Raw genomic sequence first — 15298 nt, forward strand, 5'->3', positions numbered from 1 at the left:
TGTGTCGTTGATTTTTTTAATAAATCAAACGAATGAATGACGTCTTTGGGGTGTACGTCTGAAAACAAGCTGTGTGTAGGCATGGTCTCTGAGCAGTGTATGATGGCTGACCTCTCTGAAGCTCTGCAGCCCCTCGTCTACTGAGCTCATTATTTTGACATGTCATGGCAGGGAGAACTCTCCTCTCAGTGGGCAGCGCTTAAGACACAGCGGCAAAGAATTCCTTTGTTAAGTGTTTGTGTCACACCTAAAGGATTAAAAAGCATTTGAAAAGTGCAAGGAATAATGTTTGGAGTCACCTGCTGAAACACTTTACTCCCATAACTAACCTCTCGATGAACCGGAAAGTGATTTATGGGATGAAATTAGCAATTTTGCTATGCCCAAAGACAGTGCCAGCCAGCCAGCCATACAAACAGGTTTGGGCAAAGTGCCAAGGGGTGGGGGAGGGGGGCATGGGAGAACAGTTCACCAAGCGCCACAGTAGGCATGGCCCAGGACATATTTTACCTCTTTGACAAGTCTGTACAGTTACATCCCTATATTTTATAGTTTCTGTTAGTCTCATTATAAATCCCCCTCACCTGAATCTCACAGTTAGATCTCAGCATCGAGGCGTGTCAATCGGACACTGTGAAAACCGTGTTGGGGAAAATCACAGACAATATTTTCACCAAGAGGGTTCCCATACATCTCAGATTTTATAGTGTTTCGGAATCCCTTCTCTTGATACGGTTTTGGAATGGTGAATCGGGTTTTTAGTTTTTAGTTTCTTGTGAGCGGAGAGGAGAAGGAGGACCTCTGGTGGTCACAGATGGAGCAATCACACAACTCAGGAATAGGTGAGATGGTATTTTCCCACAACATTTCTAGATTTCAAATTATTTTGTGATATTTGTGTTCATAAAACCATAGAGCATATTACCGTTGACAAAGAATAATTAGAAATAAACCAGTTGGAAAGGCTTTGTATGCTGTCAGTCACCTGGGAAAACCTGATTGACGGGGGGGTTAAAGACAGGGGAAGGACAGATCCTTAGGGTAGAAATTCTTTCAAGACTTAGTGTTTTTCATTGGTCCTCTTAGGTAAGTTCACAAATTATTTCCCAGAAGAACTTCTGGCGAAACCCTCTGTGAGCATCCCCAAAGACACATCCTGCCCAGAGCATGGCTTTGTTAGACAAACCTCAGAAAACTTTAATCCATTGTGTTCCAGCAGATTGACTGACCTTAAAGGACAACGCCACGTGAATACGATGGCGCCGATGATGGCAGCCGCGGTATCTAGGTGCACTCTTATTTTATATTGTAGATTGGCAACTTATATTTTATTTTATGGCAATTTTTATTTTATTTTATTGAATATTTTATTTGTATTTTATTCCACTTTTAGTTTGTATCCTTAGTATAGTTAGACCACATATTTAAATTTAAGATTCCTATATGTTTATTGTATGCACCTTCCTGCCAAAGCAAATTCCTTGTCTGTGCAAACTTTCATGGCGAATAAATCCCTTTCTGATTCTGATTCAAAGTTTTCTCTCTGACTCTAAAGTCTTGCATTCTGTACACTAAATTTAAAACCAACAAAACATTACACTAAAATAATTATTGGAAAATTCTTTCACCAAAAAACATGCATGTGTTGATGTTTTTGCATCAAGACAATGGGTTAGGGTTTCATTCAGTTTCAAATGAGTGAAATGAATGACCTGAAAAAAGATGAGTTCATTTCACTGAATGAGATTCAAAGATCCTAGTCAGTAAGTTCCCACCACTACAGCCCTCAGGGACCCCATGATGGGCGATGGGCTGCCTTACCTGTTCAAAAGCTGTGACTTTCATGGCTCAAATATACTTTTGTTTCTTTGTTACGTCTAAACAACTTCAACCGCTTCACTGCACATCCTTTGGTCCTGAGCAGTGCATCTGTCACATATCAACTTTGTACAATTGTACATTGTACGTGTCTGTGATGCAGCTGGTGATTAATATGTTGGTTTGTTGATCCAGTATCAACTTAATTGGAGTTTGTGTGTGCATAACGCCGGTAGAGGTTTTGCATCAGTAAACTTGTTAATTCTGTGAGTTAACGAAATTCACAGATTCATACTTAAAATAAAGTATCCACTTAATATTGCCTTGTTATTGGTTAGCTAATTATCATTTAATCCAGAGTGAAAACACATTTACATTAATGCATCTAGCAGACGCTTTTATCCAAAGCGACCTCCAAGAGAGAGCTTTACAAAAGAGCATAGGTCACTGATCATAACAACGAGATCGCCCCAAACATTGCGAGCAGCCAAAACATGAAGCATACATTGTGAAAAACCAAACAAGTGCCAAAGGGAAGAACCATAAGAGCAGGGGCAAATCTAGGTTCCCACTTGTGGGGAGGCTAAGCCCCTAGATAAAACCTATTATTTTCCCTGTGACCCAGCAAAACAAGGGGGGTCTGGGGGTGTGTTCCCACAGAAGAAATCTTTGAAAATATCCTTTTAAACAGTGTCCTCTAGTGAGTTTTAGGAAGTGAAACTAACAAATTTAGATAAAAAATATTAAAGAAAAAAGAAATGGGGGGGGGGGGGCTAATGAAACTGTTGGGGGGGCTCCAGTGCAGAGTGTACCTGTAGAAAAAATAATCAACAGTAAAATTGTTCACAGTGAGTACAAGAATTTAAAACCGTTACAACTAACCAACAAGAGCAGCAAGTCTCTCAATAAGAGTTATTGTGATCCTGGAGGAAACTAACATCAGGTCAGGCCAAGCATTCCTAGGTGCCGTTGTACACACTTGAAAGAACCCCTTTAAAGAAACCCCTTGATTCAAACTATTGTGCCAGCTGCTCATCTAGCTTTTCACATTTAGCTGCTCATCTGGCCACATCTGAACTGTAATAGCAATGCGAAAATAAGATTGATTTATTTTTGAATTGCCAACTGAAATTTTGTCCAGCAAGTAAGTTCTCATTTGATGATGTCTATCAAATAAATCAAATCCCTGTAGTGGGCTATAGGGCTAAACCTAATTATGGTTTTGTTAAAAAATCTGAATGAATGCTACATGCAAGCCTACACTTGACTAGCTAATTGGAACCAGAGCCAAACAGTTGAGAAATAATTATATTAAATTTGTGGGGGATAATCAACTGATATGGTTTAATGCACATGTTAATTTGATTTAGATGTGCTGATATTTTACAATATGATTGATTAATCGCAGAGTAGTTAACACAACGAGGAATTTACTTTGGTGGGCAGATGCATACAATAAACAAATAAGAATCTTTTCCAAAGGGTGTGCAGTCATCAAACATAAAAGTAAGACATTTCAAAACGTTTACAACAAAATACTAACAAAAAATGAAAAGTATAAAGTAAAAGAGTGCAGTGAGGCTGTGTGCCAGAGGAGCATGTGTGTAACGTTCAACGTTCAACGTGCCAAGCTTTTATACATAAGTTAGTGTCAATTGGGGGTCATAGGCCTTGTTGCTAACCCATGGGCTATTCTTCTGCAACTTTCCTCAGCTATTTCCTGCTATGTTTCAGGAACTATTCAATCTCTCCACGATCCGCCATTGCTGTGACTGGTCCATCGGAGCGAACAGAGATGACATGACTCTTTTTCTACATGGCTATGACTGGAGCTAATGTGAACTTTCCATAATGCCTGGAAACAGGTAAGATATTAGTCAGAAGTCAGGTCCAACAGCTCTTTTACACAAGTCCAAACAAATGTTAATATGTTCCTTTGTTCTTTTTAAAGTCGCGTACTTTCTCAATGCATACTCTGATTATCATTGAGGTACAATATATCTAGTATTCATATCAGCTTAGAAAATGCTGCAGAAAGACTTAGACACATTCATTCAACAACAACAGGTTTGTTGTTGCCATCAAGTAGTTAAACTGCCTGAGAAAAGTTATAGAAGTTCTGTAGTTAGTGAAGTCAGGAATATGATTAATCACAGAGGGAGAAATGAGTGACACGTTTCAAATGTTTATGGATGGCCCCTATACCTGGGCCTTGAGATGTGTTGAGGCTGTGTGACCGGGCAGCCCCCCCCCATAACCCCCCTAGAGGTTGTGTTACTGCACCCATACATCACTCTGACATGGGTGCACTCTATCAGACACCCTGCCACAGCCCCCGTCTCACGGCCATGACATATTTGCCATTTCGCTCAGTGAGGTGTGCTGGTACCCATCGCTGTTTTATCACAGCCGTGAGTCCTTTCAGGGGTAGCTGGACGAAACCCCTGTCTACCCCCCCCCCCCCAAACCGCGCCTTCCTTGGTTGATATGCAGTAGGTCCAGAATCCCCCCACCCCACCCCTCTACCCGTGACATTGATACAGGCCTCTGTGCCCCAGCCTGCCTGGGAGCCCCCCCCCCCCCCCCCCACTCACACACACCCCCTCCCCACCGGCTGTCCCTGGGGGTAATGGAGGGAGGAAGAATGCAGAGGAAGTGGGTTTCCTCCAGGCGGATGGCTGCTGTAGAGAGAGAGGCTGAGAGACAGGCAGATGACAATAGATGTGGGGGGAAGGGGAGGGGGGTTGAGTGCCGCCCCAGGGATCACCCAGCTCCCACCCCACCCCACCCCACCCCTGCCCCGCACGTTGACTCTGGAGCACGGTGCTAAGTGCACCGAGCCGAGGCCTCTCCAGCGGATCTGGAGAGGTGATCTGTCCCCCCCCTCCCCCTTCTCTCTCCCTCCCCCCTCCTCCCCCCTCCCTCCTCCATACCCGGCCTCTCCAGCAGCCTTCCTCCCCGTGCTGACAACCACCCAATCAGAAGGTGATGAATTGACACTGAGAGGTGAAGACAGGTTTGGGAGGTCTCTCTCTCTCTGTCTGTCTTTCTCTCTCATCCGTTCATTCCGTCTTCAGAGCCTCCTTTATTGTGCTGGCATGTCTTCTCGGTCCCCTACACACATGTTGAGACACTGGGGACTTCCCTCTCTTTACCTCCATCGTGGCAGGAAGATTTGTCTCTGTCTGCTGTGAACGAAGCCAATGGCTATGAGGTCAACTGCTAAGCTATCTGACAAATTGTTCCTCATCAGTGCAGTCAGCCACCTAACACCCACACGCCTTGAAGCCCCTAGAGAGACGCCAAGTCTCTTGTCAAAGACACAAAGCCCTGGAAAGGCAGCATTGTTCGCCGTACTTAATACTGACGTAAGAAAGCTGATATAAACTTTTAGTTAGGCTGAGGCCAATGGAAGCTTAGACAACAGCCCTTTATGTAGTAAAACTCCACTCTACCATCATAGCCTGTGGATTAGAAAGGGGTAAGCGATGTAGAGGTGATGTGTGGACGTATAGGATTGCACTAGCATTCCTGAGAGAACATCTCCAGAGGTATTGAGAAGCGGTAGTAATTTGTAGTGTCACGTGTCACGGTCCCAGACTGGTCTTTATTGTGAAAGCTCAAGGTGTTGGTGTTTGGGAAGCTGAGGGGACCCGCCAGATGAAGTTATATATCCTCTCCTGTGACATCAGCCCCCAGGTCCTCTAGTTTGAGGTTGTAAATTGCCCCCCCGCCCCCCTTGACAGACAGGACGCTGATTGACGGCTTTGTGACAGTCGACGGCAAATCCTTTAATCCTTTCATAAAGCTCGATAGGAGGGCCCTCAATGCACTTTATTCCGGCACCTTCTCTCATCTGGCTCCTGTAAAAGACACTCGATGCCGTCAGGACCTGCCAGAGCTCTGACAGGAGCCGATGACATGCGGCGCTGAGAGCTTTTATGGGACGAGAGGTTTTACCACCTGAATCCACTTACTGTCCTGTGCTGCTGCATTGGAGACTAGACCATTTCCTACAGACATCAGATTATAGGTGTTTTGTCATTTTTTTGCATGATTTGTGGATGTATATTTCAATACAGACTCTAAGATTGAGAAAAGGTGAGGGATTCCGTGGACTTGAATTTATACGAGCTGTCTGTTGAAGCAGACCAGTGGGATCTGTCGTTTTACGGCCATATGGATGGAGAAGGGCCCGGTGTGTGTGAATCACCGTCTCGGTTACACAGGGGTGTCTGTGATCTTCAGAGCCGTGTCCTGCTCCAGTGACAGCCCCAGACCACTCCCTCCCTCCCTCAGCTTTCATCTTGGAGAGCAGGACTTTCCCCTGAGAGGAAATTCCCTCAAATATAAAGCTATCAGAGTAAAAAGTAGGAGATACAGTTAAAAAAAGGAGAAAAGTAGCCTACCATTGCTAAAGATTCAATTTAGTAAACTAAATAACATTCTGTATTTGTTTTACTACATGATTGAGTCGCACTTTATTATCAATAAATTAACAATATCTCATGCAAAATATGTCATATGTCATATGTTAATGCTTCAGTAACAACACTATTGTAATACTGCCACCTTGTGTACATTATGTCACATGTATGCTTTTATCTCTGAAAGTCTTCAACAAAACAATTACGGTAACTGAATTTAGATTTGAGATAAATGAACATGCATGATCACAACCAATCACTGTTGTGATGTCCTGGAAATCCTTTAAAGTTTATCTACATTTTGTGAAACAGTCTTCTCTAACCCTAACCCTTTTGCACTAAGTACCCTATTTTCACACTAAGTACCCTATTTTTGTACTAAGTACCCTATTAGTACCCTATTAGTTTTTTTGTTTGTTGTATTTTTAGTGTACATTATAGCTATTTTATACTTAATATTTAGTCTATTTCACATACCTATCCCCATAGTATTAGTTAGTATTAGTTCATTAGACTCTGCACCTTGTATAGTATAGTATAGTATAGTATAGTATAGTATAGTATAGTATAGTATAGTATAGTATAGTATAGTATAGTATAGTATAGTATAGTATAGTATAGTATAGTATAGTATATTACACTTGTTAATTTATTTAAGATTTACTCCTATATGTTGAATGTATGCACCTTCCTGCCTGTGCAAACTTTCATGGCGATTAAAACCCTTTCTGATTCTGATTCTAAACTATAAGTACAAATGTCTAAAACTATTTTTGGGGAAATCACATCTCTACTGCCTGTCTGCAACATGCAATAAAATTAATTAAATGCATTTCATTCAGTCATTCAATCATTCAGTCTTCAGACCCTAGTTACCGGTACTGTGTCAGTAAATTTGTCAATTCGACTGAAGTTACACGTTTTTTTTGTCATTGTGTGCAAATAATTCACCATGGTGATCAACCCTAGACATTTTTCTCATATACAAACGTCAGTTTTGTTCAACTGTTTTGATTACATAGACTGCCTACTGTCCTATACAAGACTGTCTGTTTTATCTGAATGCTGTTGTGAATGACATTGAGCTTTTTGGATGTCATTTTCAACAGAACATTTACCAGGAAAGGTTTTGGTTATACTGTAGTACACAGAAAAATATAACATTAAATATATTTTTGTTACACGTAAACAGACAATTTAGTTTTAGTCTGCACTTTTACATATTTCTTACATATAAAGTCACATATAACAAACAGAAACTTTGCCACAAAAGGATATCCATGCAAAAAAACGACTGTAGTTCTGTAAAAGACTATAAATTGACCTCCTTACATTACAAAACCAGACTCCATGACATACCATGTCATCGATATTTATGTACATTACATGTATGTCTGACAGATTTTGATTCTTGAATGGAATAATATGCATGTGATGGTTCACATGATGAAAGAATGCTTTAAAGTTGAAAACCTGGGACAATTTCACTGAGAATCAACTCATCAGTTTTGATGTGGATTAATTATGTGTCAATCGTAGACGATTGTACTTACTCTTTTGTGCACACCAAAACATGTGCCATTTGCTTAAATCAATAAGAAACAAAAATCAGAGGAGAGCAAGAAACTCATTGTTCAGATATTTGATGATGGCTTAGAAAATTATTAGAGTTTGACAATTGAGCCAAAGCGATTGTGAATTGTAATTGAGATTGTAATTTATTTGTTGTGTCGCAGGCAATAGACATGTACAGTAACATAAAAACCATTTGTAACTGATTGTTGTATTGTTTATTTACCTTCTTCTAACGATGGGTAAACATCCCCCTCTTTATCTCTGTCAGGCTGAAAGAGGTCCAGTGTAACCCAACCAAGTGACATGTCGGCAGGTTAACTATCTTTTCCTGCTCAACTCACCCAACAGTATCTGTCACACCTGTCAATCAAGCCCTCATTAATCAAGCTGCCTGTCGAGAAGCATGCAGCAGAGAAAGTGATGCTGTCCTTCCCACCTTCCCTCCAGCCCTCCCTCGCTCACCTCTCCCTATCCGCCTGTCACACTCAGCATCTTCATCGCTCAACCTCCACCTCCAGCATCACAAGGGATGATTTCTCAACAGAGATTTTAACTTTCAAAAGTTTTTATTGATACTTCAGCGTTGAAGTCATAAAAAAAAAAACGATGGTACTTGTCTTTCTAAATTACTTTGTTTAAAAGGTGCATTGTGTCAAATCAAATCAACATTTTGTTTGTATAGCCCTTTTTACACGCAAGCATTGTATTATGACACAGTAACGTAGTGATAAATGGATAAAAACATTGGGGTATTTTTTTTTAAAGCAGTACATTCAGTCACAGTGCATAAAAAACGTGTAAAATACAACACATTTTTAAAAGGCTATGGTGCACATTTAAATATTAAGACATCTTTCAAAGAAAATCTAAAAAATTTGTCTTTAAAAGGGGTGTGTGTTTCGAAGTTCGGTTCTCCTGTTGTGCAGAGTTCTGAGTTTGTCAGAACAAGCCCCGAGACATTTCTCCTTCTGGGGCCCAGCAGAGAGATCCTCAACCAGTGACTTGTTCAGCGGAGATGTCTCACCTGAACTGAGACAGAGGCTAATGTCCCCGACCAGGCCCTGGCTCTTCAGTCCACCAGAGGTGTCAGGCCATGGGTCAGGGTCCCAGGGTGTGGGGCTAGACATCCTCCCCCTGCCCACTTTCTGTCCTGGGCTGCAGCTCTGAGGGGGATGGGGAGGTTGGGTGGTGGTGATGGGGAAGGGGGTGGTGGTGGGGTGACGGGAGCAGGCTAAAGTGGGGAAATAGCTGCAGGTGGTTCTGGGGGAGATCTTATCAGTCGCTAACAGAGGAATGACACCATAATGGGGCGGCAGGGGTGCTGTTACCTCCTCCTTCTCCCCCTCCTCCACCTCCCTTCACTCACACCCTCCCTCCGCCCCCTTTCTGACAAATTAAGATTAATGACAGAGATAAGTAAGGGCCCCTGGCCCACATTTTCTCCACGTCACATGGTCAGACAGAGGATGAGAGAAGAGGAGTGTCCAGGAGTCGACAGATTCCCTGATATCACCCTGTGGTGCATCGGGAGCTGGCTTCATCAAATTGGGATGCAACCACATTGTCTTATAAACCCATCGCTATTGGTATGTGCTTGGCGACACCGCTCAACATAACACTTAAGAAATTCTCTCTCTGTCTTTCTCTCACACGCCCGCATACATACCTTATCCAATCGATTCTAAGGGTGGAAAGAACAGTCTGTATGGCAATAAAGATGTAGAATCTAAAGACACACCCCAGGTTCAAATTGCCCCCCAGTTATAAACAGTCTCAACAGTGTCATACCAATGAAGTCACACTATGACTTCACTAGATGTGAATGTGACATCTATATCCAATAGGAATTGTGGTACTTTGTGTTTTTGTGAGAGTTAGTGAGGAGGGTAAAAGTTAGTCTGCCTCTACACCTGTAGGGTTAGGGTTAGTCTGCCTCTACACCTGTAGGGTTAGGGTTAGTCTGCCTCTACACCTGTAGGGTTAGGGTTAGTCTGCCTCTACACCTGTAGGGTTAGGGTTAGTCTGCCTCTACACCTGTAGGGTTAGGGTTAGTCTGCCTCTACACCTGTAGGGTTAGGGTTAGTCTGCCTCTACACCTGTAGGGTTAGGGTTAGTCTGCCTCTACACCTGTAGGGTTAGGGTTAGTCTGCCTCTACACCTGTAGGTTTACCAAGTCTGCCTCCAGGGACAACTCTTTTACCCATAATTCCAGTCCACGTTTTTGCAAGAATGCTGGTCCTGGTCCTAGTTCAGGTTTTAGGCCAGGTGAAACACCTGTTGCTGGTTCTTGTTTTAGTTAGAACCCTTCCATTCCTGGTCCTATTCGGAGCCCTGGTACCAGCCCAGGTTTAGTCATGGTGCTAGTCGTGTTGTAACCCAGTTGCTGACCATTGTCTCTCCCCTACCCCACAGGTATGTGTTTCTCAGGTCGCTGTAATCCAGGCCAGGCCAGATAGAGTTTCACAGGTACAGGCTCTACTCTAATCCTATAACACAGAGAGAGTGGCCAAGGGTAGAGGTCCTGCATAATCCCAGCTTTATCTGCATCGGAAGAGCAAGGGGAAGAGGAAGAGATTACAGACCAACTCTCTCTGAATGTATTGAATAAACGTTTGCACACCAAACACCAAAGGAAAAGTGTCAGAAGCAGCTTTTTTAACTCTCCATGAGTGCCCACAGGAAGTAGAACACAACAAATGAATGAGTAAATAAATCTATCCATCAGCTGGAAGGCAGTCTGGAATGAATAATGGCTGGTCATTCAGACAGAGGAATCTTGTCGGTAAACAAACTCTATCTCTCATCTTGATATCTCTCATCATAATCAAACATGATTATGTTTCCTTTTTGGTTGGAGGATCATTTTGAAGATAGTAAAGGTGACTAAGATTGTAAACGACAAGGATCTGTGCCCTCAAAGACCATCTTAAGTAACAAACCTTTATGGAAGTGCTCCATGGCGCAAGTTAATAACATGAATGTCTCTGGTATTGGTGTGTGCGCTGTCACACTCTGATAGAGACAAAGACAGCATGCTAGATCCAAGGTCAGGGTCAGTGACAAGATAGTCAAACAACCTCGAAAGAATACAAATGATGTATAAACTCAGTCCAAAACACAGAGACAATATATTGCTGTGTAGAATGAGTCTTGTCCCAGCAGGACACAGAAATTCACAGGCTTCCTGGAAGACCTCCAACACAAACACTGGGAGCACATACAAGACTGTAGATAAATAGTTTATTAAACATTGTGAGATTTCCTTTGTCTTTCAATATAGAACTGTCTCAGTTGTTGTACTTACACTCCTTTCTTTGTCATAAAAGAACATTTAATTTAATTACATTCAAAATATTAAAGTAGATAATTTCTTTTTTCTTTTTTTTACTGTCACACCTTCCTAAACGGCAGATTGCCTCATTCTGCTCCCTGTCTCTGCTAAGTGTATGAGTCTTGGAGGAAGAGTGGTTCCTTTGAAGGCAGGTAGCATGCGTAGCGGTGGAGTGGGGAGGAGCCAGGGAGGGCATGTCCGGACAGCAGTGGGCCCTGAGTGATGAGACACGGGAGCAGCAACAGGACACCTCTCCCCCCTTCTCCTTGGTCCACACAGTCATGCGGATCACAGCTGGGAGAGACGGCTTAAGATCTACAGAAAATATGTCAACTCAAGGGACTCATTAAGAGGGGTGCCCTTCAACAATATATTTTGTTGTTAGTTGTTTATTTATTTTTATGTCCCCCCTCCCTCCTCATTTGAACAGTGGCTTGTGGTGTTGTGGAATGTCTTTGTGATGTTCACCACGGCCGTTCCAAGAGCTGATCCAATATGGAAGTGGATGTGGTTCAGATGCAATGACTCACTTGACTTGAAAAGAGTCTTTAAAGAGATCTGTACTGACAGTTCCTATCATGACACTGGGCACCAACTTATTTGGTCCTCAGATCTAGATTTCCAGTCATGGGAAAATGCCAGTGTGATGTGACTGTCACCACTCGTTTCGCACTGTGTACCATTTCCTCAGGAGTTTCCCGGCTGGCTGACAGCTTATGTCCCTTTCTTGTCCTCAGATGAAACACAAGGAGATCAAATGTAATGTAACTACTAGATGTAGTAGAAATTTTGATTTGACAGTGATTGTTATGATGGGGTATGTTGAGTGTATTTTGGTGGTTGCATGAATGCTGACCTGACAACTAGTGATTTATATGTTTATTTATTATTATCAGTATTGTTTTTGCATAAGATATTCTTTAGCTCAATATCTACCATATTTATCAAGGCATTACATGTACCTGCGTCTTTTGTAGGAGCTCCATCCCGCAGATAGAGGGCAGTAAAGGTTAACATTCTCTTCAACAAACAATGTTTCTGCTGCTGCGCTTCCCAGGCAGCGAGACAAAGGAATCTTTTAGGATTTTCTTTTCTCTGACAAATATTTGCATCCTTAAAAATGTTTTCTTTGTTTCTTGGGCTATGTGGAGATATTGAGATTAAGATTTGTAAAAAAAAATATTTAAAAAAGAAGCAAAACGACTTAACAATTTTTCTTGTGTTTGTAAAAGAACCTCTGTCCCCTGCTATCTGACAGTCTCTAAATCTACTAACATGTCATTAGATCAACGCTGGGTTGAAACCATAAAATGAAAATACAGAATTATTATTTTCTAAACATTTGTAATATATGCCAAAATGGAAACATTTGATGAACTTAGAACATGGTAGTTTCATGCTGGCAGTGAACATCCTGAAATAGACTGGCCTGTTTAGGGTTTGCCTCTTTTTAAGCAGTTTATATAGTAGACAAGACAAAAATGTTGTAGATAAATAACAATAACATTTGCTACTGCATTGTTTAGAATGTTCCTATTATTATTATAGGTATTCAACACTGCAGTTTTGGATCATGCAAGCCGATTACAGAAGATTCCCTTTTGACTACTGAAAGCATACAGAACATGAATCTTGCTTTCCCCTTCATTATCATATCACGTATCGTATCATATAACACATCTATTATACAAAAAATAAGAAGGTTGTGTGTGAAGGAAGTTGTCAGTCTTTAAACTAGGAGAAGGACCCTGACTCATCCGGAGGCAGACACTAGTACATCATGATCTCCTTGGGCGCATCCTCTGTGGGCCTCTGCTGTTCTTGCCTCTGGGTGTAGGCTGCATGCTCGTACAGGTACACCAGCAGAATGGCCAGTAGGTTGAGGACCAGGTAAGGGATCAACATGAAGAAGCCTACCCCCATCTCAGCGCTCTTGTTTATCAGGTCCACTGAGTTTGGCCCCAAAAAGTTCTCCACCAGACCCTCGCTCATCCTGGTCGCGGTGACGTTCACAACGTACAGGATGATGGCCAGGAAGGACATGCAGGCTGCAGTGGAGAAGGTAATTGTTGAGTTAATTGCAAAAAACATTTCATTTCATCTGCTGCTTCCGATAAGAGACATAATCAACAACTGACTGACCAATCAATAAGTCTATATTAAGAATGATGAGTCAGTTTTCAGGTATTTTCAGAACCCCGGAGGGTGTGGTGGTACTGGGCTGGAGTCTTACCACTGGCTGAACTGCAGACGTACAGGCCCAAGGGGCCCATGTAGGTCTCATAGGGGTTACTGACGCTGTTGTAGAGGGTGATGAGGATGCTGCTAGCTGAGCCAAGCAGACAGAGGGCCAGAAGGAAGATGACCAGGGCTTGGAGGACCACTGGAGCTCCACCCACCTGCCCCAGCATAGTCAACACTGCAGGAGAACAGCAGCTGTGTTCAGGAACCAATACATAATCTGGAGACACGTTATCAGAGGGGGTAGTGTCACACAGATCTGGAATCAGTGTGATTCCAGATGAAGTGGTCATTGGAGACAGTATCCACTCTGGGTTTAGAAATTGAATCCAGCAAATTGTTAGTGACTGTCCAGTTCTCCTGGTAATCTAAACTGTGAAGCCGAGTTTCCCAGACATGGATTCTTCCTAGTCCTAGCTAAGATTATTTTTCAATGATCTTCATAGAATGTATTTTTTACTTTAGGACTAGACTTAATCATTGTCTGGGAAACTGACTTAACATTTTTTTTAAGGGTGACCATTTAAACATTTGGTCAAGGTTTTACAGATAAAAAATAACCATTTGTCTTATTCTGGCACATTTACAGTCATGTTCATGACTGTAATGTGGACTGCACCTGTATAAAACAAAACAAAAAGATCACTTCTTAAGCGTGGATGGGTTGAAGGATTAAAATTGCAAGTGTTCTTCATGTTCCATCATTTACTACACACTGTATTAGCACCCAATTTAAAGAGATGATAACCAACCTTTAACAGTGTCTTCTCCTCCAAATGTTGGACATGTGATTCTAATAAAATTTCCATCGAAAAGTCCGAGCTTCAGTTCGGCGGTGCCGTTGAATAAATTGTCACCTTTCTTAGAGCACTGCATGGTGGACGAGGCCCATTCTGTCGACATCCCAAATCCCAGTATTCCCACGGCAACAGCCGAGGCCTTAGCACTCAACAAGAAGTGAAGGGTCTTCTTATTGGAAGGCATTGTCACTAAAACCTCAGATTTCGGTAAAACACAGAGCTATCTTCAGATGTAGAATGCAACAATGTACCCCCTGGGACAGAGGACGTAGCTTCCTGGGTGGACAGGTGGGGACTGCAGATCGTAAACCTACTGGATTATGAGCTTGAACTTTGGTCTAAGAAATACGGTTGTCATAGTGTTGATAGCTACCATATTCCCAAACACCATAAAGGGGATAGGCTACCAATTGATACGGTGGAAATGTAACATGATATCATGTGTCATAGAATATTTGGTTTCATGATAAAAAATATTAACAACTCCTGACTAGATGAAGAAATGTGTAGCACAATCTCTTTCTCTTGGTTACCCCTAGTAATGTAGGGCCTAGTAGGCTTAGGCCCTACATTATATGACCACAGATAAATATGTTTCTGACTGAAATATCAAATTAAACTTAAGTAATGGCTGCTATATGTCAACCTAATTTCTGCCCCATGAACAGGTTGGATGAAGCATTCCCAGCCTGGATCCAAAGTCCCTCTGCACCGCCTAATATGAATGATGCCATAAAACACTCATCAATCATTTACATTTCCCATCAGGAACACTGGTCAAGCTAATTTTCATCTTGCTCATACACACACAGCTACACACACACATAGACTACTCACTCACATACGCCCTCCCCCCCCACACACACACACACACACGTCTATCAAGCAAAATGTCTAAATTTGTCCCTGAAATATATTACACTGTGTTTTCCCATTCCATGTTCTGTGCATCATGTGCACCTTCATACCAACTCGAATAATCTTAAACACGTCTTTTCAGGCTCTTTACACTTTTTTCCGTCAAAGTTGAGCTTGTATGTCTACACTGGGTGCAGTTTCCGTGCAAGTGTACTAACAAATAGATGCGCCAGGCGGCTCCCTTTCTT

At 42.2% G+C, this 15298-nt stretch overlaps 1 protein-coding gene across 1 annotated transcript; it reads right to left on the reverse strand.

The window, feature by feature from the left end:
* Positions 1–12075: 12075 nt before the first annotated feature.
* Positions 12076–15230, reverse strand: LOC124475389 (clarin-3). The gene is made up of 3 exons (XM_047031964.1): positions 14145–15230; positions 13385–13570; positions 12076–13199 (listed from the first exon to the last, which is right to left on the reverse strand). Exons 1-3 carry the CDS (start codon positions 14374–14376, stop codon positions 12922–12924), a joined length of 696 nt encoding a protein of 231 aa, XP_046887920.1. The 5' UTR covers positions 14377–15230; the 3' UTR covers positions 12076–12921.
* Between the last annotated feature and the right edge of the window lie 68 nt (positions 15231–15298).

The sequence above is a fragment of the Hypomesus transpacificus genome, chromosome 13 (genome assembly GCF_021917145.1).
Source record: "Hypomesus transpacificus isolate Combined female chromosome 13, fHypTra1, whole genome shotgun sequence".
Classification (NCBI taxonomy): domain Eukaryota; kingdom Metazoa; phylum Chordata; class Actinopteri; order Osmeriformes; family Osmeridae; genus Hypomesus; species Hypomesus transpacificus.

What these genes read in the sequence shown, in the direction of transcription:
- LOC124475389 (XM_047031964.1), bottom strand. Translation starts at nt 14,376, where the DNA reads ATGCCTTCCAATAAGAAGACCCTTCACTTCTTGTTGAGTGCTAAGGCC. An exon ending in AGGAGAAGACACTGTTAAAG is followed by an intron (nt 13,571 to 14,144) that starts GTTGGTTATCAT and finishes GTTCTCCTGCAG; the next exon opens with TGTTGACTATGCTGGGGCAG. An exon ending in CGTCTGCAGTTCAGCCAGTG is followed by an intron (nt 13,200 to 13,384) that starts GTAAGACTCCAG and finishes TCTCCACTGCAG; the next exon opens with CCTGCATGTCCTTCCTGGCC.